General features: G+C 43.5%; 3 protein-coding genes and 1 long non-coding RNA gene across 6 annotated transcripts; 2 read left to right on the forward strand and 2 right to left on the reverse strand.

The window, feature by feature from the left end:
• Window positions 1–294: 294 nt before the first annotated feature.
• On the reverse strand, window positions 295–2,341 carry LOC129595079 (uncharacterized). Of its 2 annotated transcripts, none has more exons than XM_055491992.1 (2): window positions 2,199–2,341; window positions 295–1,179 (listed from the first exon to the last, which is right to left on the reverse strand). In XM_055491992.1, the coding sequence occupies exon 2, from the start codon at window positions 1,117–1,119 to the stop codon at window positions 358–360; it is 762 nt and encodes a 253-aa protein (XP_055347967.1). In that variant the 5' UTR covers window positions 1,120–1,179; window positions 2,199–2,341; the 3' UTR covers window positions 295–357. The 2 variants fall into 2 exon arrangements, with proteins under 2 accessions (XP_055347967.1, XP_055347966.1); XM_055491991.1 differs by having other exon boundaries at window positions 2,195–2,341.
• Window positions 1,667–4,835, forward strand: LOC129595080 (uncharacterized). 2 transcript variants are annotated; one of them, XR_008691268.1, is made up of 5 exons: window positions 1,667–2,314; window positions 2,932–3,015; window positions 3,082–3,554; window positions 4,005–4,220; window positions 4,291–4,835. It is a non-coding gene; the product is annotated as an uncharacterized LOC129595080 (long non-coding RNA). The 2 variants fall into 2 exon arrangements; XR_008691267.1 differs by having other exon boundaries at window positions 2,932–3,554.
• LOC129595078 (thyrotropin-releasing hormone receptor-like) lies at window positions 2,601–5,041 on the reverse strand. Its single transcript, XM_055491990.1, has 2 exons — window positions 3,976–5,041; window positions 2,601–2,890 (listed from the first exon to the last, which is right to left on the reverse strand). Exon 1 carries the CDS (start codon window positions 4,949–4,951, stop codon window positions 4,001–4,003), a length of 951 nt encoding a protein of 316 aa, XP_055347965.1. The 5' UTR covers window positions 4,952–5,041; the 3' UTR covers window positions 2,601–2,890; window positions 3,976–4,000.
• Window positions 5,042–14,598: 9,557 nt separating this feature from the next.
• On the forward strand, window positions 14,599–16,096 carry LOC129595110 (uncharacterized). Its single transcript, XM_055492023.1, has 2 exons — window positions 14,599–15,112; window positions 15,600–16,096. The coding sequence occupies exons 1-2, from the start codon at window positions 14,599–14,601 to the stop codon at window positions 16,094–16,096; spliced, it is 1,011 nt and encodes a 336-aa protein (XP_055347998.1).
• The last annotated feature ends 7,392 nt before the right edge of the window (window positions 16,097–23,488 follow it).

Here is a 23,488-nt window from a genome sequence, read left to right on the forward strand (position 1 = left end):
ACTGGCCGTGATAATTACATATTAGTACTGGGATTAAAAGCCATAACCTTTACGATGTTGATGAGCAGTATACTGCACGCAGGCTGCAATCCGATCCGTGGTTTACTAAGTTGGTTTGCTGGTTTAGTGTACAAAGCAATAAAAATATTACTCGTATTTTGTAGACAAAGGTTGGATGACGAAAGTGTTCCGTTCCCGATGCACCTTTTGAGCCCACCGTTGTAGTCAGATAAAGGGCATCAAATACGGAAAACTTACTAGTGATGTGCAAATTGACTGGTATGGGTATTTTATTTGGCGGTATACAAAACTCACACTATTTTTCTATCATAATAAAGATGTACTTAATCCACAGCCTCAACCGACAACAGAAACAGACGGTCTAATTACACAGAACATCTCATCTAAATTAGCCGATGCTGGTGCTGTTCCCATGACGGAGGCCGCATTCCCGCGTTGAATTTCAATACTGAACCGCTGGCGCAGATACTCAATCGCCCGTATCTCGCCCGTTTCTTCGCGTATCATCTGCCCGAGCTCGGTGACCATGCGAGAGGCGTCTGGTCCCAAAGGTCCGAGTGTTTCGACGCCTACTGCACGGAACAGGTAATCCGGTGTGATGTCGGGATACTTCTCCACTTTATCCTGCTCTGCGCGTGCCGCGGCTGCTCCCGCTTGTTTCGATGTTGCCGCGATGTGCGACAAAGCTACTGTGCACACACATGTAGCATCCCAGGTCAACATCTTTCCTCTTTCCCACGGTACCAACGTCACTCCGTCGGGGCGCTTACCATTGGCCAGGAAGATACCGGGTGGTTCCAGTTCCGTTTCAATACCTGCTGAAGCGAAGGCGCGCTTTAAGGTGGCATTGAGGCAGCTGTGTCTGGACTTCCGGCCCCGGCTTTTTTTGCAACTGAGACCATGATATCCTCGTGAGTCTACCCATTCACCGCAGTTGCAACGGTGTGGTGTGGTGATCGGTACTCCGAGACGCAGGCCGACTGCGATTCTAAGTGTGGTATCGTTCAGGAAATTCCCCAGTGATGCCGCTGGGAGCGCTTCCAGCCATGCCCCGTTTTCTTTGCTGCTCACGCCTCGGAGACGGGCTTCACTGGACATGTCTGACTGGGCGGCCGCCAGTCAGACATGTCGGCCAAACGGTCGATCGGCCAGGCAGCACTAGAAGCCAGGAATTTGAAATACCGCAAGATTGCTGATTTAAGCTTGCAGCAGCAGCAACTCAGAACTAAGTAAGTAGCCAAATCCGACTACAGCGACTAGTACTGGTCGGTCACCGGTCGAGCCGGTGACCGACCAGCCGGTCGGTTGAACCGGTCGAGCCACGTTGTCAACCCGAAACCGCAAGCCACTGGATAAGTTATTAAAGAAAGCGAAAAGTAGAAAAACTCGCGAGAAAAGCGATAATAATGGTTGTGTCATGTTACGCCGGTATACGCATAGCGGTCATTTGAAAGGCGACTCTGCTTATGAGCTTTATTGCTAAACTTGTGTTTGTGCATGATGCGTTTTATTACAGCTTGTTTAACTGCGTATGTGTGTGCATGGATGAGCATTGAGCACGTTATGGCTTAGGCCATAACGCTGGACAATCTAAGAGATTTTTCTCATGTTTATTGTCCTCATGAAAGTTACCGAACTTTCTAGAATTGTTGCAACACGGTTGCACTGAGATACAAGGTTTTGCTTTGCTGTGTATGATATCGATCATTCCAGCGATCGGTCTACCATTACCTGTTGCTTCCATCTCATTGTTATTCTTGCTTGTTGAGTGATTAAAGTTATAGTTAAGAACTATTACTTTCACTTTCCGTCAGCACAGTATATGAGTATATTACGCAGTCATATACGGCATTGGCCCCTTTTAGTCATTAAATTAGTTTTTCGTAAAGTCGTTTAGCAACCGGTGCATATTTTGCGTTATTCTTTAGCAACCAGGTTCGATAGTAGTTATTTTCGATAGCAGTCTAGGAATTAATTTGATTCAGTTAATGCAGCCCCCTTATCATATAAACGCTCGCATTGTTACATTCAACGGTGGCAACGGCAACAACAGAAGCCACTCTTACTTACGGCAGCGACCACCGCGACGGACCTACCATTGTGGCCGGATGGGCCACATTCAGAGGTACGCTGCTACGAAGCCGGCAACGAGATACTGCGACGCAAATCTCACCCACCAACCATTCCACCTGAGCCACCCAAAGAGGCAGCGCGCCAGTGCAGGCTCCGGTGGTGGAGGCTGCAATTCAGGCTGGTGCATGAGCCCCTGCCGGTGGCAGAACTAGCAGACGCAGTAGGTGAAATCCAACTTGATGATGATTATTATTACGATGATATGAAGAACAGGATGGAGAGGCGGAGATGGTTGTCGACAAATAAATGATTATTATAATTATTATTATTGTCGTATTCTTAATATTACACTTTATTTGCTTTCTCTTCAAGACGACAACTCTTCAACTGACAATTATTCACGTTGTTAGGTTCATAGAAGAAACAGTATTTATTGCTAAGCAGGAAACAATCGACATAATTATTATAAATAATAATATTATTTATAATATTATTATAATCTCGAGATTACTGTAACAACTTGTATCAACTCGTATTGTTGTACGTACTTCACAATTATTATTATTATTGTCACGTATCAAAGGAGCGTACTACGCTCCTTTGACGCTCCTGCGAGGCGTTCTGTGAACTTCTGCTAAATTCGGCTGAATAAGCTCTAAAATTGTTTTCCCATTTTTTCATAAAGAAAAAAGTGCAGTGTACGTACCTAGCAATCCAGTGTTTACTGCGTCTTTTTCCTAAAGGTAATTAGTCCACCACCGTCCGTCCGTTTAAGTTTCAGCCACCGTCCTAGAAGCTACATAGATGTTAATTTTAAATTATTTGCTTGCTAAACAGCGATGGGTCGACGAAGAATTAAAAACCCAAGGCAAAACATACTCAGCTTGGCAACAGCGAAACCATCTGGCCGTTTGACTACGGGTAGGTGTAGTCACGTTCAATTAACAATGTTCCTTTTTCTTTAACTGTTTTACTCGGGTTTTCGAGCGCCGCACCTTTCTACGGAGATTCGATTGAAAGACACCAAACTGAAAAGATGGACTGCTGACGCTGTTAAGCAGCAACAAATATCAAATCAGGTTCCATTGCCGTAACTCAAGTCTGCTTTTTTTCCCGGCCACCAAAATCTATTTTTAACGCACACTGATTTTATACTCGTATTAATTATGGTTTGGAAAGGTATCGCTTCGACGACATAATAATACATCGCAAGACTTGATGGCTTCTTTTTCATTTTGTGGTGAAAGCGCATACTACAAAAATCGAACCTAACTGCGAATGTTTACTATGTCTTCTGACCTCCTGGTCCTATACCGGCAGTTGTATATATGTCTGTTCCATCTTTCATTTCCACGACAAATACGATACCTCACAAGTTGCAGTATTCGTGAAGAAGAAAACGAGAAAAGGTGTGCCTGAAAATTCCCACGATGGCCCATTTCTTAAGAACATGGATGGTGGTAGGTACAATAATATAATAATCTATGTCGGTCCAATAGCCAGTAAACAAGACAATCTTCAAACGCTTATCGTAAGGCTAAAACTTTTAGCCTTGGTGAATTGCACTGCGCAGTAAAAATCGATCATTTTATCCAATACAATATGCGAGAAACATAAACAAAATTTAGGCTGATATTAGTATTTTTGGACCGATGCGTATTCAAAGAGCATCGAACTACTTACAAACGTAATAACTATTTCTTGTACATAAATCTTTGGAATAGCACGATCATTCTGGGCGTTGCACGTACTTTTCGGCATTTAAAAACGCCCGATATGGTTCAGTGTAGATAGTTTTCAGGAATATTCCGATAATGTTGATATTTGTCCTTTTCTTGAATTATGCGAAAATTAACACGATGTTTGTCCATCACATATCACCTTGTCTACTTTCTTGAGGGTTGTTTTAGGAGTACAAATGGCGAATTTGACCGACCGAGTTAACGGCTTCACACCGCCACGGCTTAGAAGCCAACATACACAAAAACGGATTCATTGTGCAGTCCAGTGAGAACAGATAATTGACAATAGCCAGCGTCCTCACATCCAAAAAGCTTGCGGTCATCATGAAGGAATAAATGACATGCCCCGGAGTCCAGAAGAGAAGCGAATTGATAAAAAGGATGGTCAGAACCGTAAAATGGCGATTTCTTTTTTGCCACCCGCTTCCTTCGGGAATATGTGGTTGTTTTTTAGAATTATCTGCCACAACAGTGATATCCACGGCCCGTGTTACGGAATGCGAGTTATACTGTTCGGCCTTTTGGATGGGTTGCATAACCATATCATCCCGTGTTTTTCGTAAAATCTTCACTTTCCAAAAGACGATGGGATAGATGATTGTGACAAGCATTTGAGGGATCAGATGAGTCAGATAGCCATACAGGCCACGATATAGTGTATCGTAGCCTAAGTTATAAATGCAAAGATGTGCAAGTCCGGGAGTACGGGAGCGGCAGTCGTGATCGAGGAAAACCGGGAGGGATAGCGCGTTAAGGACAACGACCACCGCGATAATTAAACCAGCGGCTAGTTTACGCGTGTGCCGCGTTCGGTAGGAAAACGGAAAGGTCACGGCCCACAGACGGTTAAGGCTGATTAGCACGTGTATGGTAACAATGCAAGCGCTTGTTATTTGTGCGCAGTATAAATTGAGCAGGCACATAAATTCGCCGAAAACCCAGCGGAATCTTAGATAGTTGCTGATATTGTTAACGCTGCTGGTGCTCGACTTAATGAGATCCAATAAAGATAAAGTTAAAAGATAGCTGTTGAATGGAGTTCGGAGTTGCGGCGACCGGGCATAAACCAGAACGATAAAACTGTTACTCATATAACTAAATATGGCTAAGGCCATATACAAGTAAGCCACAAAAAGCGTACTGGGCTGAACTCTTGGTGAAGCCACCAAGGATGCGTTGGACAAAGTGCTCTCGTTAGCGTAGAAATTTCCGTTCAGGGACAAATTGTACAGATACATCATATGCGCCATAGCGCCGGTCACGAAGAAATTTTTTATAACAAATATCTTGGATTTCTAAATGGTAAACGCAGTGTAACGTAGGGTAATAGTGAGTCGGCGAAGTCCGCCTGGGCAGGCGACCGGGCGCCGTAAAACGCATTAAATTTAATCAAGGGTGCAGACAGAAATTCGTTAGACACACGCTCTGTCTAACTCTGTACTCTTGATTAAAAGCGGTGCCCGTTTTACGGTTTACGGCGAACTTCGCCGACTCACTAATAGTCACGCAATACGCGCAAGTACGACGAAATAGTTTCACTCGCTTTGTATCAGAGACGTAACATAGGTTAATTTAGCTGATCTTGACCTCGGACTCAAAACGACAGCTAAGAAGGTTGCAGCGGAAATGATGCCCGCTACGCGGGGTGTCAAAAAGTAACTGGGCTGCAAAATAAAACAATTTTTTAAACAGAGTAAGATGTGGTATGTTCCCGATGCTTTTACTATTGCGATGTAAGAGGCTGAAAGATCTTGGGAAATAATGAACCACGTCTTGATCGACATAGAACTACAACAATCTTTTGATAAAGATGGATCTCTGCTGCGCCTGGAGTCTCTGCTATATGCCTGACGTTGTCCCAAAGGGATATGTGGGACGGATTTTTAATCTGCTTAGAATCCTTGCTCGTGATTACGCAGATTCTGGGAAGGCAGAGCAGCTGCCGGTATTATCGTACAAACAACATCGGTATCACTTGCTCCCTCAGCTAAGGCGCCAAGGGGATCTCTTTTTACAATTTGCTGAAGACAGTGATGCGCGATTGTAATAACCGAATGTAGCACATGTCCTTGACCTTCGCAGAGGTTCTACAATTCTTTGGACGCAGAGACTCGAGGTGCGTCAACATAAATCTCTGCGGATATCTTGAAGACGGTTACGCCGACTTTGAACAGTAAATGCACATGGCAGTAAATTACTGTACTTACATGAATGGCGACTTGAGTATTGTGTAAACGGTGAATGGTGTGCACGTCAAGCAGGGATTGTACTTAGAGGATTTCCCTCCCGGAATACTTACGGAATTTGTGAATAACACGCAGGTTCACGTCATCCGAGTTTGATATTATACTTAATTTAAATGATTATTAAACGCCCTGAATGATTCTTCCGCCTAATTCGCCAAAACCTTACCGAACCTTGATATGTTTGTGGGCTTAATTCGCAGTAGTAGTATAAGCTGTGGATCGGTAGATTTATGAATCTGGGCTACGTATTTCTTTAATGAAATACACCTGCTGGCTCAATTAAAGGTTAACAAGTAGCATTTACAGTAAGTAATTAACAGAAAATTTGATGAAGAAAGTGAATGAATGTAGAAAAGCCTACAGATTCTACTAAGACTGTCAACTCTAGGCACTCGTAGGCAGTGCCATGCAATTTTGTCGTTTTGCTCGGTACTGGCGGGTCGGCCGATGCACGTAATCCTGCATTCTACTAATCGCTAAGCAATATTCAACTAACTACAAAGTACAAACAGTCGGTATACTGGTCGCGCACATCAAAACTAGCTGGCAGCGCTACACGGAGGCTGGAACGAGCCGATCCTACGTGGGGATCTTTTTCGGCAAATTCGTTTTTGGAAATTATGGTGCCACACCGACTTTTCAATTCATCAATTCATCATGTTCCATGCTGATGAACTCGTTCTCCGCCGACTCCCATTCGGCGCCGCGTTGCTGCTTCTTAAAATGCTCCTTGTCTTTCCTAATTGAAGAATACGATATTTTAAAGTGTTTGTAGAGATGCACGGGAGAACCGGCCTTACTGGATGGTATCGCGATGCACATACCTACATACTTTGTTCAGCTTCGCACCTCTTTATCCATAAAGCGCAAAAAATCTCCTATTTTCAACCCGCCTAATTGGAAAATTGCTGCAGACAAAGTATCTGCTTTTGTCAATGATTTGGGATCAGTTAACTGGAATGAGCAATTTCAAAATGCTGATACGAATAAACGTGTAGAAACATTTAACTTTTATTCTTGTCCATTGCAAAGCGTTATTTTGTTTACGGTCAAGCGAAACGTAAGGGTGCCACCATCTACCCTGGTAACGTAAAAAGAGCTATCAGAAAAAGAAATGCTGCTTTTGAAAAATATCGAAATTTAATAAAAAATAATAATCCCATTCTTGCTCAAAATTATAAAGTACACTGGAAAAATCTGTGTAAGCATGCGGAAAAGTTGTTACGTAATTTCGAAAATTATCAGATTACCGAAGCCGCAACTGCAGCACGTAAAAACCCGCGTAAATTTTGGCAGCATGTTAGGTCATCGGATGACCGGATTGGAATGGCCTGTACTGAAAATGGATGACGGTGCAGTTCTTTCTAAAGATTCCGAAAAAGCAAACGCTTTGAACGAGATGTTTGCAGATTCTCAAGGCCCATGTGATCGTCATTGTTGTAGCTCTGATATCGATATGTGCGCAAATAATTCAGCTGAACCTTTTAATCGTATGGGAGTACCTAGCCAATATCACTCCACATTATCACAGAAAGCATCAACATTCCTTTGTACGAGTATCGCAGCTAGAGAAGGAATGTTAATTCATCTGTGCTAATGTTAAGCGGTATTGATTCGGTTCCCAGATTGTCCATGCATTAACAATTTAACAGGTGTGAGTGATATACAGTACAAGAAAGCCCGTTTAGGGAAATTATCCGTGTAGCGTAGTAAGTGTCCTGATGTGGATGCCGTGAAATAAATTATAAATATAATCAGGACTCGCAGTTTGTCATGCACCGACTTGTTATTTACGAGTCCGTGTACGGAATATAAATCAACACACCATGCTTTTAATCTGAACAGTTGCATAATCAATATTTTTCCATGTTCACATTTTTTCGTTGGCAACTTCGCAGTGATCCCAGCTCTGTTTCAGCGTTAGCGCATAATAAGGACGTGAAAATCTGTTACCCGGCATTCGCTGTATTCGCACTCTGGCCGGTGGCTCTACTCGTGCCAGTTTCTGTACTGCCTGGCGCTGTACCAGTCAACTAAGAGCATGACCATAAATTTACGATTTACGGAAACTTCTCGGGAGAGATCGTTTTGGCAGCTGGTAAAAATGAGTCGCTCTGCAATTCCCAGTCGATTAATTTTATTTAAACAGAATTTACGAAAAGCCATACGAAGTATGGCTTGGAAGTATGGTTTTGTAAAATCTGTTTAAACAATCGAGTGGGAGATGCATGGGAGATGACTATTGCATCTCCCACTAGGGGATTTGGCGGGAGAATCTCTAATCTTTCTGTTAGGAAGTTAGACGAAAGAACTTAGAATAATACTCCAATAGATACATATACGTATAACGGCGATCTCACGTACGTTGAACTGTGAGACTGACGGCAGTATCATTGATGAAAATGCGAAAATATAGCAATCCAGTTGGATTGCGTCCGGCGTACATCGTATTTTCATCCCTAATACTGCAATCGGTCTTCGGGCTTTCCGACATCGCGTCACCGTCCACCATCAAGCCCGACCATAATTCTCTCTGTAGAAGAGTATCTGTGGAAGTGTACTCCGGCTAATTAGCGGGAAAATACGCTTTCAAACCAGCTTTTCCCAAAATGCATCCTTATAAGGATGCTTCCGACATTTCTTGTCTCAGAATTTTCGTGGTTGGGCTTGTACTGCAGATGAAACGCTGAATCCGCGTAGGATTTCTCCAGATCTGGGGCTACTCCTGCCCCAGAGATATACAACGTGATATATAGTGATGTACAACGGAATAACACTTGGTGCCCCACCCACTGCGCAACATCACGAGGACGAATTCCCCCTTTGCTGTCTGGCCATCGAGAGAAACTTATTTGCACGTGACGTGCTTTCATTATATTACCTCAAAACGTGATAGGTAAGAACATGAAAGATTATCTACTGCACAATGCACGACTACGTAAAGTATGCACTTATTGTACTGTATTAATAGTACCGTGCGCATCTCGATAACTTTTAAACCGTTTTTTGGCGGCTATCGGTAAAGAACAGCATGAGATGCAATTATGTCATTGCTTTGATATTTTACTCATTGGTCAAAATTTTGTGTTTTCGGTTTTCTCATGTATATTTGTTTCATGTGAATCAGTCGTTTTTTATTCGTTGGTTTTACCATTATTTTATAGGCTTTCAAAAAATTTATCATAACTTACTAATATAAGTGCACGGTAAAATGTTTTAGAAACGTTTCGTAAATCATTTCTTAGCCCATTTCTGCTTTTCTTTTGAAAAATAGAAGTACAATGTAGGACTAAATGGTCGCATAGCCCCATACCCAGCAACTCTGTACGCAAGCGGTGCAGTGCACTTGTAAGAAACGGATATTTTGAACTCAGTCGTACAGTGCACTGCGCTGCATTCGTACTGAATGTGGAGATGTTGGGTATGCGATATGCGACCATTTTGTTCTAAGCTGTATGCATAAGTTCGGCATTTCGCACATTGTGGCCCATCGCATCTTTAGCGAATCTCTCAACGATGGCATGTAGCGTTGTTAATTTCTCAGCAAGAAACGGTTACGCAGCAGTTTTCTCTTAATGACTAATCATTATTATAAAAGGGCAAGCACTCCCTGTATGTACTTACTGCCGTCACCCGGCTGCATGGTGTTTTATTTTGCGGCTCAACATGATGCTTATGCACCGCGCCTGATTGAACCATAATATGTACACTGTACAGCCGCACCTTCAGACAGCCCGTGTGACGACAGCAAGTACAGGAAACCATGGACACTGTGACAACTCCTTTTATGTACTTTCTCAGACCAAAGTTGTCGTGCTGTTGTTGCGACCTGTTAATTTGTTGTACACAAAGCAAACGATGCGCGACTATAGTCGCCGATCGTTTGTTTTGTGTACATAATTTATTTTGGTTAATGGTTTTGATTTTTGAATGGTGATTAATTTCCATACAAAGTTTATTGGTTTCCTTTGTGTTCAACAACAATGGTTAGACACTACGGTTAGAAGTTCCAGAAACAACCAAAATCATTCCCTTCCCCAAATTTACTTCTGCCCGACAAAGTGCCTAAAATAGCGGCAGCGTTTCCCTTCATTATCGCTAGACTGATGCGTTGTTTCAAGAAGGCGGTCGATCGGCTTTCTCCTGTCTTTCCCCGAATTAGGCGTCCAACGAAGCTGACTGTATCTTTCGCGGCTTTCCAAGCACGCCAAGCGTTTCCACCGCAAATGGATAGAGCAGATACTGTTCTCCGAGGGAACGGTACTTTTGTCGCTTCCGACTTTCCGCTTGCCGAGCTGCTGCGCCAGCCGCTTTTGCAGTTCCTTTAAGGTACGATGGTGCCATTGTATCTGCGCAAGTGGCATCCCATGCCAGCTGTTTTCCATCACGGACGGGTACCAGAGTAACTCCATCCGGCCGCATGCCATTGTCTCCCGACATTCCCTTGGGCTCTAGTTCACTAGGAATACCGGCCGTAAAACATCCACGGTGAAAAATGCTGTTTAACTCAGAATGTAAGCTCCATCTGCCCTTGTTGTACAAACAAGACAAACCATGGTGACCGTCCGGGGTTACCGGAAACGAGCATGCTTGGCAGTCGTGATTAGCGACCACAGGTAAGTCAAACCTCAGTCCGATGGCGATTCTTACTTGATCATCGGAAAGTAGGGTGCCCAAACTAGCCGCCGGCAATGCATACAGCCATGCTGCAGATTCCTTTTCTGAAGCAGCCAGCAAGAGTGCCATTTCCTTGTCGCTTCCGCTTTCCATGGTTTTCAACTATCCATCTCGAGTAAGACAAATCCACCACTGGCCAGTCCCAGCTTTTCTGAGATTTCCGAGCATGATCCACTGGCAGTTCAAAATGGTAAGTATCAGTCCATAATGTTATGGCTTCATTGAGACCCGACAACTGACAGTTAGGGAGCAAATCTGAGAAGATAGACTGTACCGAGGTAGCCAAAGCGATGAACGCTGACAGTGCTAGCTCCTCCGTGCGCCGTATACCCAGTCCTCCTCGACCTACTGGCCTACCGGCATGGCTACTGTGTCCACTGAGATTCGTTGATATCCGCATTGGCGATTGAAGTAGTACCTTTCCTCATCAAACTGTCAAACTCGCGTAAAATATCCGGGCACGTATATGTTTGGCTTGTTCTTAAAACGTACAGCAGTTTCGGTGTACTTAGGCAGTTTCGCAACAAATACAGTGCTTGCTGAGATGGTAGTAATTTTAGCTTTTCCACCAACCTTTCGATTTCAGATATCTTGGAGCGTAGGAAAGACGGAACTGCAAAAACGGTAACCGGTGCGCCCAGGAAATACAAATTCTCATTCTCGCGAACTTCCCAATCTGGCCATTGCCATAGGAAGCGATGTTTGTCCGCTGCACGTTCTTCTTCTGTTCCACCAGAAAAGTGTACTTCGCACTTTTCACGGTTTAGAACCAAACCGATCTTATTTCCCTCTTCTTCAATCTTTTGGATGTCTGCCATGACGGCTTCCCTTTTTCCGGCCAACGTTACATGATCTAAGAAACCTAACTTCAATTCACTCTGAGGCCCGTTCAGCAGTGGCAACGTCCCCAGGCAATATCCCAGGGGGCCAGCGTTATCTCCTTGCTGAACTCCCCATTCGGAAGCGATCACGTCGGTCCTTTCACGTGTAAAAAATTTTTTTTTTTATGATAAGTCCTCTCCACATACCAGGTGAGAAACTGGAGCATACGATTGGTGGAAGTAGGGGTAATATTGTGGTATATCAGAGCGGACGGCTTCCAAAACGGCAGTCCTGCTGGTCGTATTAAAAGCATTCTTGAAATCTAGTTTCACCATGACGCGTGCCTCGACATGTTTCGTCTCCAGATAACTTCGCGCTGCATGTACGGCAGCTTCGGCGCCTCCTTTCGTACCATATCCTAACTGGACTGGTCGAAGTTTTCTGCCCATTTCTTCCTGACATCTTGCACTGATAATCTTAGATGCTGATCTGCGCAATACTTCTCCCACTGAGATTGGACGAATTCCACCAGATGGCTTTTTCAGGGCTACTAAATTTGCACCAAACAAAAAGGGACGTACGTCAACAGGAACTTTACCATTGACAATAACATCCAACAAACTGGTCATAGCTACACACAAGTCTCCTTCCATGGCATCTCTCCGCTCCAGCATATCTTTGAGATGCTGCGGTTTCATTCCCATAAATCCGCCGACAGAGCCCGCTGGCATATTAAAAACAGCATCCAGCAGCTCCGCGGTGATTAATTTTGCATTTTTTTTAAAAGCTGGTGTATTGCTCTAATTGTAAGTCGATGCATTAACTAAGACCAACACGGGGAAAGTTGAGTTGTGTGTGATTAATATAATGATTTCTGCAGCGGTGTTGAATAAAATAATGAGAATAGCGAAGTATGGCACGTTCAACATGCTCGTGTTGCAATAGTATGTGTTTCAGTTTTATACAACACCGTGCCGCCTCAAATAAATGGCCCAGTTAGGTAATCATCCACTACAGCAATCACGAAACCGAAACATCAGCGTAAAAATGCATATTATTAATAGTAAGTAATTTGGGGGATTCGGTTACTTATACAACACATATGACGTACCGCCGGACGGCAGCGGTATAACTCTATTCTGTTACCATCAAGAGCGGTTTTCGTCTTCGTACAGTTCATCGCGGATGATCTATTGACCGATGTGGATCGTGGATTTCTTGGTTTAGTATCCCTAGGTGCAATTGACGTTATTGCTCCATCAATTGCAGTTAACAGATAAATTACGAGTTGAATCTAAATTTGTTGCAAAGTTCCTACTTTGTCCTTTATGATTCGTCGTTACTCAGTAACCATATTTAAACTTTAAAGGTGATCCCTCCGTACACCTTTCGCTGCCTCTTACTCCACATCTGTACATTTACATCACCTTTATTTAAATTTTATTCGTTAATAATACCGCTATCGATTAAACATAAGAAAAGAGAAGCATCGCATAGCATCAACAAACAGTGGAAACAGGCGCCCGAATCACAGCCTTTCTGCGCTACCTTTCATTCGCTACATTATCTTTTTGAGCACCACCTTTGACTCCGTCCATACAACTCCGTAGACTGGTGAGATGTAAAAGCATGTTGATAAAGTTCAGAAAATGCTTTTTGATGTGGGATTGGGCTCTTTCAAGGACTTCGTGCCTAACTGCCTATTATAAAGCATGGAGTGCTTCTCAGAAATCAGCCTGATCTAACTGCCGCAGCAAATGAAGAATAATTATGTAACGCGTTTGTAGATGAAAAATGTTATTTTACAAGGTCTAAGTTGAATACTGTGGAGATCTGTTTTCAGTGCATCTGATATACAGAGGTTGCCCATCTACGTTCAACCTCACCGTCAACCGAGGGTCGGTGGAGGAGAGCGACCAGATCCCCGCACAACCGGCGGCCCCTTTATTGAAGCAACGCGAAGTCGCATCTGTAGTTGTACTTGTACAGATATATAGCACATGTAGGCTGATGTAGCTTAATCGTACCTCAGTACGTTCAATAAAAAAAAAATACCATGTCACCAAAATTTATGAACGAATGGATGATTGTCCATGAAAGCATATGCAAAACAGAAACAGCAGGAATTCAATGCAAATAATAACAGTTATCATCTTAGTGGATTGCGTTACTTATACCACATACATATTACATACCGGACCGGCACCGGTATGTAATATGTTTGCGGTTTTGCGGAATGTAGTACTTAGTACTGGTATCATCGGCGGTATGTAATATGTAGGATCTCATGATTCTTATAATAACGGCGGTAAAATACGCAGCTTTAGTATTTTTTTTAAACTTACACTGTCTTGAGTACGGTACTGATGCAGCTTACACGTGTTGAATTTGCAAGAATTACTTTTTACAACGCTTTGTACACCGTGCGGTGTATGTACTGTATATACACCTGAACTATTTGCACAAGTGTATCTACGGATCTTACAGCTAGGGTGCAGTGAAATGAGTTTGGGAACGCCGTGCTCGTACTACTGCTCTCAGGGAGCGCACTTCCGTTGTGCTTGGAAGGCATTACATCAAACAATCGATTTTCTTCAATATGCCGTCATGCGGCCTACCTGTATATCCTGGTTTCCGTACCCGAAGTCGAAGCCATAAATGCATGATGTATCGCTGTGTATTAGACCTTTCTAACGCTCATTTTCAAAGAAATATTTTTGTTCCCGTGCATATTAACGGCTTACGTAGATTCTGAGAATAATAATATCGCAGTTTGCTGTATTATCTTTAACTAGTAGTAATATCGCAATTTGCTGTATTATCTTTAAGTAATTTTTAACATCACCGAAGTTCATTATTTCATCCGGAATCATAATCAGATTCATGCAAAGGCTGCGATTTGGATGTGATTTACTTAAATAAGGAAACCATCGCGTCGTCTATGTGGGATCTTTTTTGCCGCCATTGAATTTTCGTATGTCCACTTTGCTGTTGGAGCAATACTCGTAAATTGCATCATGGACGCCTTGTCGTCATCATATGTTAGAAAACCTGGACCCAGCCGACAGCCGGACGCTCCACCGTCATACAAAGATGTGATGCAACCGGCGGATGCTAAGGAGATGATACCACTCACAGCGCACCCGGAACCTATCGTAACCCAGCCGTCGACGGATAGTACCGATGTTATCTTAAAGATCGACCCTCCTGGTGCTCCGGGTGACATGGATCCCGCTGATCAGGAGAGGTGTTGCGCATTTCGCTCGATTTTCGTGGTATTAATAGTTGTGGGCGTCGGGTTATGTGCGTGGGACACCGATTATCGCCGGTATCGCGGGAGTGACGAGTTCATACCGGATAAAATAACTGAGGCCCGGGACAAGGAGGCTTATCAACGGACGGGGGTCGGTGGGATTCTGCTGGGAATCGGTATGCTTGGCTATCTCATTGATGCTATGGCGACCAACTGTGCGAAAATTATATTCTGCGGTCCCAAGCGCTTGGAGCAGCAGTTGAAAAAGGTTGAACAAGGTACGACACAATAATTATACTTAACAGTCAAGGGAATCAAACCTGCGCTAACGAGCCCTCGCGAAACTGTGCGAAATAAGGCCAAGTATTTCGAATATTGTCTCGGACTGTGTAAATTTCGTACAGCGATTCCTTGTCTTTGCAACAAGCTAGAGACAGTTAAACCTAAGCCTAAACGAAAACAGTTGTTTTAGAGGCGCTCGTTTAAACGCAGCATCATAAAAAAAATTCGTGTTGTCTTTAAACCCCTTTGTTGAATTTTCGAAAAATATATTGGTTTTTTATTGGTCCAGTTTTTGGAATTTTTCAGTTAATGCGCATAGTCATCTACTTTAAATGTTGTCCAGCATTTCGCTGTCCGTCGTAGCGCAGATAGAAATTTTGAAGCTTTCCTAATCTTATAACCGATTATAAAATGACAGATGTACATTTAGCACAACGCCAGTGGCGCCGCTTTTTAGATGTTGCTAATTTTGCTTGAACTTAGGCAAACCGAAACTTACGTGGCAAATAAAATGCTTCCATCGAGATATTAAAACCCGGGTTATTGACGACCCGGAAACCGGCCCACGAACCGAAACCCGGACCAAAATTTTCACGACCTGGAGTGGCACCCGGGAATTCCAGTTCAATTCCTGGTCAGATGAAACACCCGACCAAACCGGCCAACTCAGCGGCATCTGCCATATTCGTTTCCAGAAGAACTTCGTCTTAGCGGATGCGGGAACCAAGGAAGCGTTTAATGCTCAGAAGCAGGCATTCATCAATGCCAACAAAGACCGCGATAAGGAGTACACCATCCAGGACATCTTTGAGATCGAGGGCTATCTGCATAAACTGACTGTGCGGACAACGCGTGGAGGATGGTGGTGCTGCACGTATCTGTTCTTGGTAGCGTCATTCCTCCTGTATCCCTGGTTATGCTGCTGGTCGCGTTGCTGGAATCCCGTGGAGTACACTCTTACTAAAAAATTATCAGTGTAGCATATATATTGCGCAGTGGTATTTTTATAATGTTTGTTCTTTTTGGCGAGTTCGGGTCCGATGTTTACTTACTACATTCCCTCTTTGTACTTTATTGCCAGTGGCTATATTTATGCCCGGATGGTGACATATGGTTACTTAACTGCTTTATTTCTGCGATAATCTTCGACTAGAGTTATTGATAATGTGTTACATATCATTAAATGTTAATTTACAATTATTTAAAATTGTATTGCTTCTACTTAAACGCGGCAAAAAATGCTTACAGAGGTTTTCTATCATTTAACAATTAGTTTTCCCCCATACGCGGACAGCTTTGCCGGCATACGTTTGGAATTGTACGCTGCACGCCGCACGGTGTCTAGGGAAGCAGCAGGAACACGGCAGCGCCCAGCAGACATTTTTGTTGTTTCTCTTCAACACGATCGCTAGAATGCAGTTTCTTGGCTAGAATGGTGAAATCACTAACACGAAAGCCCTGTAGAAAAAGCCAATGGTAATGGGTGACCTTTCTGATACTTCGATTAGTGTCGCCTCCGCCTCTGCCTAACTAGTTTGACATAATTGGAGAATTAATCAGGGATAATTCCCATAAAGCCCTAAAAATTCTTTCATGTGAAAAATAGTGTTGCCGAAATAATAGCGCATGCTTCCTGTCTTGAAAACAGTAGTGTCTGATTTCCAACGTGTAAGAACATGACATTGGGATTGTTAGTTTAACTTGGTACGATTATTGCAGAATGCTTAGAGTAGTTCAGCAAAGCCGTCTGCCTGCCAGCACACCGTATTAAGGAGCAGCGGCCGGTTTTCCGGTTGCATGCGTGCTGGTATTTCCGCTTAGATGCGTAATGCTGCTCCGTTCAAATTAGCTTAATCTGCGCTAGCCCCCGCAGTAACTTAGATTCATCACATAGGTATTCCTGTTATGCTTCAGCCATGCAGTACCCGCAAAAAGCGATTGCACTTTACTAGTTAATTGCAATTTATATTATTACTATTATTATCGGTTTTGTAAGTGCTTAACTGCAATTTATTTTGGTAGTTCCTAGGTACTGCACTTAAGGAGAATTTGTACTATGGTCGCAAGATGGAAAACGAGATTTTCGAAATTCTACAGTTGTAATAGGAAGGGTTATATCTATTACTGGGCGGAGGTTGAGTAAAATTACCTTGCAACGAAAAAAGTTATTCAAGTTTTTTGGTTGACGATCAGGAGCAATTTGGCGGGCTGGGGTATTTTTCTACACTACTGCCACCTGTGGTCAAAATCAGTGAAAGAAAGATTGCTTCGAGAAGATGCCTTGTGGTTGTTATGCACCATGCCAGATTGCAAGTGTGACAGAAACAGACAAGATTCATGTTTACACATTGAGGACACAGAAAGCATGACAAAGTGCGCTAGACAATGGAAAGACATAGCGCTATCCTGTGAGTGCACATGAAAGAGTGGCCAAAGTCCACTCATCGGTGTGCACACAACCAGTGCGGCGGCACTGCAAGCGCAGAATCGGTAAGACCAAAGGAAAGCGCAGTACAAAAGAAGGTTCTTCGTCCCATCCTGAACAATTTTTGAAAAACAACTTCTAAAATCAATAACAATTCGCAACGATTTCAGAAAATTTCACACTTTGATAAGACTAAAGAAAAATCATTTTCAAAAAGAATTGTGAAGCGTTTTTGTGGAAAAAGTTTATGTACTCTTTAGAAAAGAAAATAAAGTAACTTTGGGTGTAAAAAAGTTTGTTTTTTTCAATACTTTTTTTTTGAAAAATCGCTCCACAATACTTTAGCCATTCTAACGGAACACACTGCTGTTCTTAAATGAAAAATTAAAAATCTGCTTGAGTTGTTATTGCGTCCGCAAAATAACGACCTTAAATCAGTAACTTTTACACTTTAAAACAACCAAACCGAGTTCAGACTTCTAATATACGTAGTGAAAACATCATAGTGTTGGGTGCAGTGCATAGTTATCATGCAGCACAAAGACACGCATTGCGCCAGCGAGAACAGTCAAAAGAGGTCGAAATCAGTAGAATCTCTACTTAATCGTATGTGAGAATCAAGCAACTGCCGCTCCACATTAGCACAGAAAGCATGAGCATTCGTTTCTTTTAGCTAAAGGCGATCTATTTGTTTTGCTTCATTCCTAGAAAAGTTACAGTAACTACATTTTATAGAATAGAAAAAAATGCTCTTTAAAATGAGAGATCTTTTGAAAAGCATGGAAACTGAACAGAAACAGAAATCTGTCTGACACCAAAAAGTACCGGGGGTCTAAAATGACGCACGGGTGCAGCAGCACGATTCGATTCACGTAGCTGCCACCACATTTCGAATCAAAATGTATCCAACCGCACGCGGGCTGCGTGTCTGCGTAGCGCTATAACCGTGCGCAGGCTGCGATTTCATGAACGCCATGCGCAGCCTGCAGGTAGCGTGGTTGTCTCCTCAAAGTCGTGCACCGATGCAGCGGACCATTTTCGAAACACGAAGACCCTAATTTACTAGGAATAACGTTTGGACAGTTCTACGCGTTTTGTATTCCATTGCCGCAATGGAATTGGATGTTCTTGGTACCATTGGAAACAGAAAATTATTCTACATACTGGGTTTTCTTGGTTTTGCGATAGAATCTTTCGAACTCCAACGCTCAGTGGTTTTATCGGTAAGAACAATTAGTTCTATGTTTAAAAATTCACATCTTTTTAGCTTTTCATTCAAAGTTTTTTTCAAATAAACCCAGTATGTAAAATAATTTTAAGTTTCAACTGAAAACATCAAACCTGAAGATGTTCCATTTACTGCTTGGATGGGATTTTTTAAGGGCAAACACAACATAAAAATTTTTCTAACATTTGTGCTTTTAGCGCTGCTTTTGAAAATCTATCTGTTGAAAAGCGCGATTTTTGAGCTTTCTAATGAGCCTATACACTTCTAAAGCGGACCAAAACAAGGCACAAAAAAAATTTTCAAAGTAGCCATAAATATTGGCATGTTTCAAACAAGTATATCCCGTAAAGAAGGAATGCTCATATTATGTGCAAATATAGAGCGGCATTAATGATTCGCCTCACAGCCTGTCCATACATTAGCAGGTGTTAGTGCAATATGAGAAAGCCCGCACAGGAAGAATATCCGTATACCGTAGTAAACATCCTGATGTGGATGCCGTGCAATAAATTATATTTGCGACTGGCAACTTGATATGCAGCGACTTGTGATTTACGAGTCTGAGTAGGAAGTGTAAAAAAATGCGCATTGCGCACCATGCCCTTAATCCTGATAGTTGCATAATCAATATGTTCCATGTTCGACAATTTCAACCGGCAACGTCGCTGTGATCCGGACATTGTTTCATCGTTCTGAACAACGCTGTTGTTCAAAAAATAACCAGATTGGCCATGTTAACACTGGTGCTAAAATGACATAAGGAAGTGAAAATGTGTTTCCTGTCATCCTCTTTACTCGCACTCTCTGGCCGATGGGCCCAACTCGTGCCAGCCTCGATACTGCCTGGCGCTGTGACAGTCAACTAAAAGCAACCATAAGGTTACCCCTATTTTGGCTTTTACCGTTCGCGAATGTAGAGATCCTACGATATCCACTCAAAACTCAGTCTTGACCATTCTAAAGTGTTTCTTAGTTAAAATCAGGAAAAATTCAACCCCCGTAACCAGTATCATAGGTTCAACAGTAAACTTTAAAATTCAACATTTGGTAATTCCGCTTAAAAATTAACTAGTCTGACTAGATTGAACTGAGATTTTTTTTTACCCGCCTATAAAATGTTAAACGCGATTCTCCAGCACCTTGCGAGAGCTTTCTTGAAAAAAGTCCATTTTAAAGTTGCAACTTGCAAAAAACACTTCGTCGGTTGCTTGATTCGACAATAACTCGAGCAGAATCAACTTTTTTCAGAATCGCCCTCGCAATTAAACTTTTACGATATCCATACATCCACTGTCAAAATTTCAAAATTCTACTCTATTCCGTTAGTGACTAGTTAATTTTCAAAGCCTATTAACCGCATTTTGGGCTGTAGGATTCGAAAGTTCATGCAGGGATAAATCTCATTTGAAGATGTTGGCAGTCTCAGTTCACCACACATACCACGTAGGAATAGCCCGAAAGACCAACTAGACAGCCGATTGTGCGCTGGCCAGCTACACTCATGTGTGATCAAAGTCTTTTGTCTTCAGAGTTTGCATCAATTTTGCTACGGTTTTATGACCCAGTAAAACAAAAGATGCAAACGGCAAACAGGTGCTCCCCATTCATTTGACTGCATGTCCAAATCTAATCGCTTGCATATACGCAGGCATACAAATGGTAAGCCGGGCCGCTCATTAATTACAGTACTGGCTGCTCTGGGTCGAATACTTTAAAAATTCATATCTCGGCTCCCGGTTACTATATTTCTATACACTCTTCCCCACCAGATAGAGCAAACTTCAGTTGGTGGGATTGCAAGTTTTGAGAAACTGGCCTTTTTGAAAAAAGCCAAAATAGGGGTAACCATAAACGTGAGCAACCAGTCAACTAAAAGCAACCATAACTTCTCGGGAGAGATCGTTTAGGCAGCTGATAAAAATTGGTCGCTCTGCAATTCCCAGTCGATTTTTCTAAACAGAATTTACGAACGCCACATGGCTTTCGTAAATCCTGTTTCGAGTGTGGAGATGCATCTCCCGCCCTAGATCTTGCGGCGAAATCTCTAATCGATCTTTAAATTTTTTTAATAAAATACTCTTTGTTTTATTTACGTACGTATAAGGGCGATCTCACATTGCAATGTGAGACTGACGGCAGTATTACTGACGAAAATACAAGTTATACAATGCAGTGAATGCACGCAATCTAATTGGATTACGATCTTTGTCCATAATACTGCAATCGGACTTCAAATTGCTACAGATACATAGCTGCAGTATCTGTATTGTCAGGTTCACTCCTTACGGGAGTTATTATGTAGCACATTTATTCCCTGCATGTTTTCCTATTGGCCGGCGTAGCCGCCGGAGCTGTTACGTAATCACTCGCTATTATTCACGGCCTATAAAAGCCGGGCATTCTCTGTTATGGAGTTAGTTGCATTTTCTGATCTTTTGCTTTTGTTAATAAATTTGATCTGGAAAGTGCGGCTCTTTCGTTTCGTGTAGTAGCAGCAAGTAGTTTTGCTGGTCGTAAGCTTCCTAGGCTAGGAAGTAGCCATTCTTCCCCCCTAGTAGAGCGGCACTGGCAGCTCCCTCCGACTAGGAAGTAGCCAATCTTCCCCTCGGACAGAGTGAGAGTGTTGCACAGCTTGTGACAAGTGGCGCTCCTTGAAAGAACTTCCACCTATTGTTTTACCGGTACAACGGCAGTGTTCATCGGACATCCAGCGACATTCTGCCGTCGTGTGAGTACCCTGATTACCATCCAAGCCTATCTGGATGCACCAGCCAAGCGACCCTGTGGAACATCAGCAGCCGCTAACTAACCGTCAGAAAGCCGAAGTTGCCAGACGGAGGAACAACCGTGCTGTGTATCCATTGCCACCTGAATATTTTCACCCACCCGAGGTGGTAAGTCAACCTGAACGTTCTTCCGACTGCTCGGAATCCTTAAATTCACTTCCTACGGAAGTTTTTAATTTAATATCAGAAGACGACTCTGATACTCTCGCCGACGCCATGTCGAACGGTAGCGATAATAACGTCGATAATGTGGTACCAGCTTCTGGCGATAGCCAGGATGATCAATCAAGGAACGATCCTATATTAAAACTGGTCGATGAACTGCAAAAGCAGAGACGTGATAGTAACAGGACTGAATGTAAAACCGCTGAAAAGCTGGATCTCCTTAACCAGGCCAACTGGAAAACTAGCGACCGGTTAGATCATTTTATTAGCGGCAATGTGGAGACTAACCGGAAACTGGACAGAATTATCGATGCGCTCGAGTTACTTGCCACCCGGCGAGACTCCTCGTTGTCAGAAAATCGCGGCCGACACCGGGAAGATCGTGGAGGTTTCCAGCGGGAACCAGAGCAAAATCGAACCCGCTCGCCGGCAGATCTGCGCACGGCTCGCAATCCCTTCTGCTCAGCAAGCAGTGATGACGTAGACGCGCGCGAAACGGTAGTATACTCGTATGATCGAGACAATGTGTTACGTGGTAATATTGGTTCGAATTTTACTGCAGCACAGCAGAAGAGCCAATCACGTCAACCCGCTGTTTCTTTTCGCATTAATGCGGACAATAGCAGGCAGTTCAAGCCAGAATCGAATCTGCGCTCTACGCAGTATGATGACGTATATGACTGCTCGTCGCAGTATGGCAAACACCCGTTTGAATTGCCACACGTTGCCCGTATGGATCGGAATAGCAACGCGATGCAGTCTCAGGCAACCGCCCACGAGCGGATGTACCAGCGCACGGGCGCATTACTCGGTCGAACCGAGCATTCGGGTACTCATACTCGTAGTATGCAGTACTGTGCCTCAGTAGGTCAACCGGATCACTCCGGTCGCGGTAACAATTCGGCATTCCTTCCACGCGGAAGCTGTCGTGATGACTCTGACACAGAGGTGGATGCTGATGAAGATCGCGACTGTAGTCGACGACCGAAGGAGGATGGACGACGTCAACCGAACGGGGTCCATGTCCGGGCTGCGGCAACTGCAGGACTTGTACCCAACCAAATGGTTGATAATCCATACGGAATACTGCAAACGCAGCCTAAATGTATAACAAAAATCCCTGAATTTAAGGGCGACAAGAATGAGCGAGTGGAAAACTTCATCACTCGCTACGAAGAAGTAGCTTCCATTTACCAATGGACTGACGCCCTGATGGTGGCAGGTCTAGTGTCAGCTCTGAAAAGCAGGGCGGCTGACTTCTATGACCATGTGCGCCGTCAGTATCCAGATAAACTTTCATGGGTACAGTGGAAACTGAGGCTCATGGAGAAGTTCTATGAGCACGACCGCGAAACTGTGGCAGCACAGACATTGACTTCGCGGTATTACGATCCTAAGAAGGAGTCTATTGAAGACTATTATCAGTCTGTAATGGACTTGATTACTGACAGTGGGTCAGCATTGGCACCGGCGATGCAGGTACATTTCCTGATAAACGGCTTGCGCCGCGTCCCGGACCTTTTCGATCGTGTTGGTGTAAGCCAGCCGCAAACGCCTGCCAGCTTTCTCATCCAGGCACGCAATTGTCAACGTATACTGGCAATGCGCAACAGCGATGCCCAAAACGGGATCAGCGTAGCCGTGCCTGTATTCAACCCTGGCCCCCGCCAGTCTGGTGGCAGACGGAATTCGTTCTCCGAGAGGAGACCTGATGACAGTGAAACCACTGAGATTTCTCAGCATGCGAGCGAAGCGAATAAGCGGCCGA

Source organism: Paramacrobiotus metropolitanus, unplaced genomic scaffold (assembly GCF_019649055.1).
Source record: "Paramacrobiotus metropolitanus isolate TYO unplaced genomic scaffold, Prichtersi_v1.0 Parri_scaffold0000074, whole genome shotgun sequence".
NCBI lineage: Eukaryota > Metazoa > Tardigrada > Eutardigrada > Parachela > Macrobiotidae > Paramacrobiotus > Paramacrobiotus metropolitanus.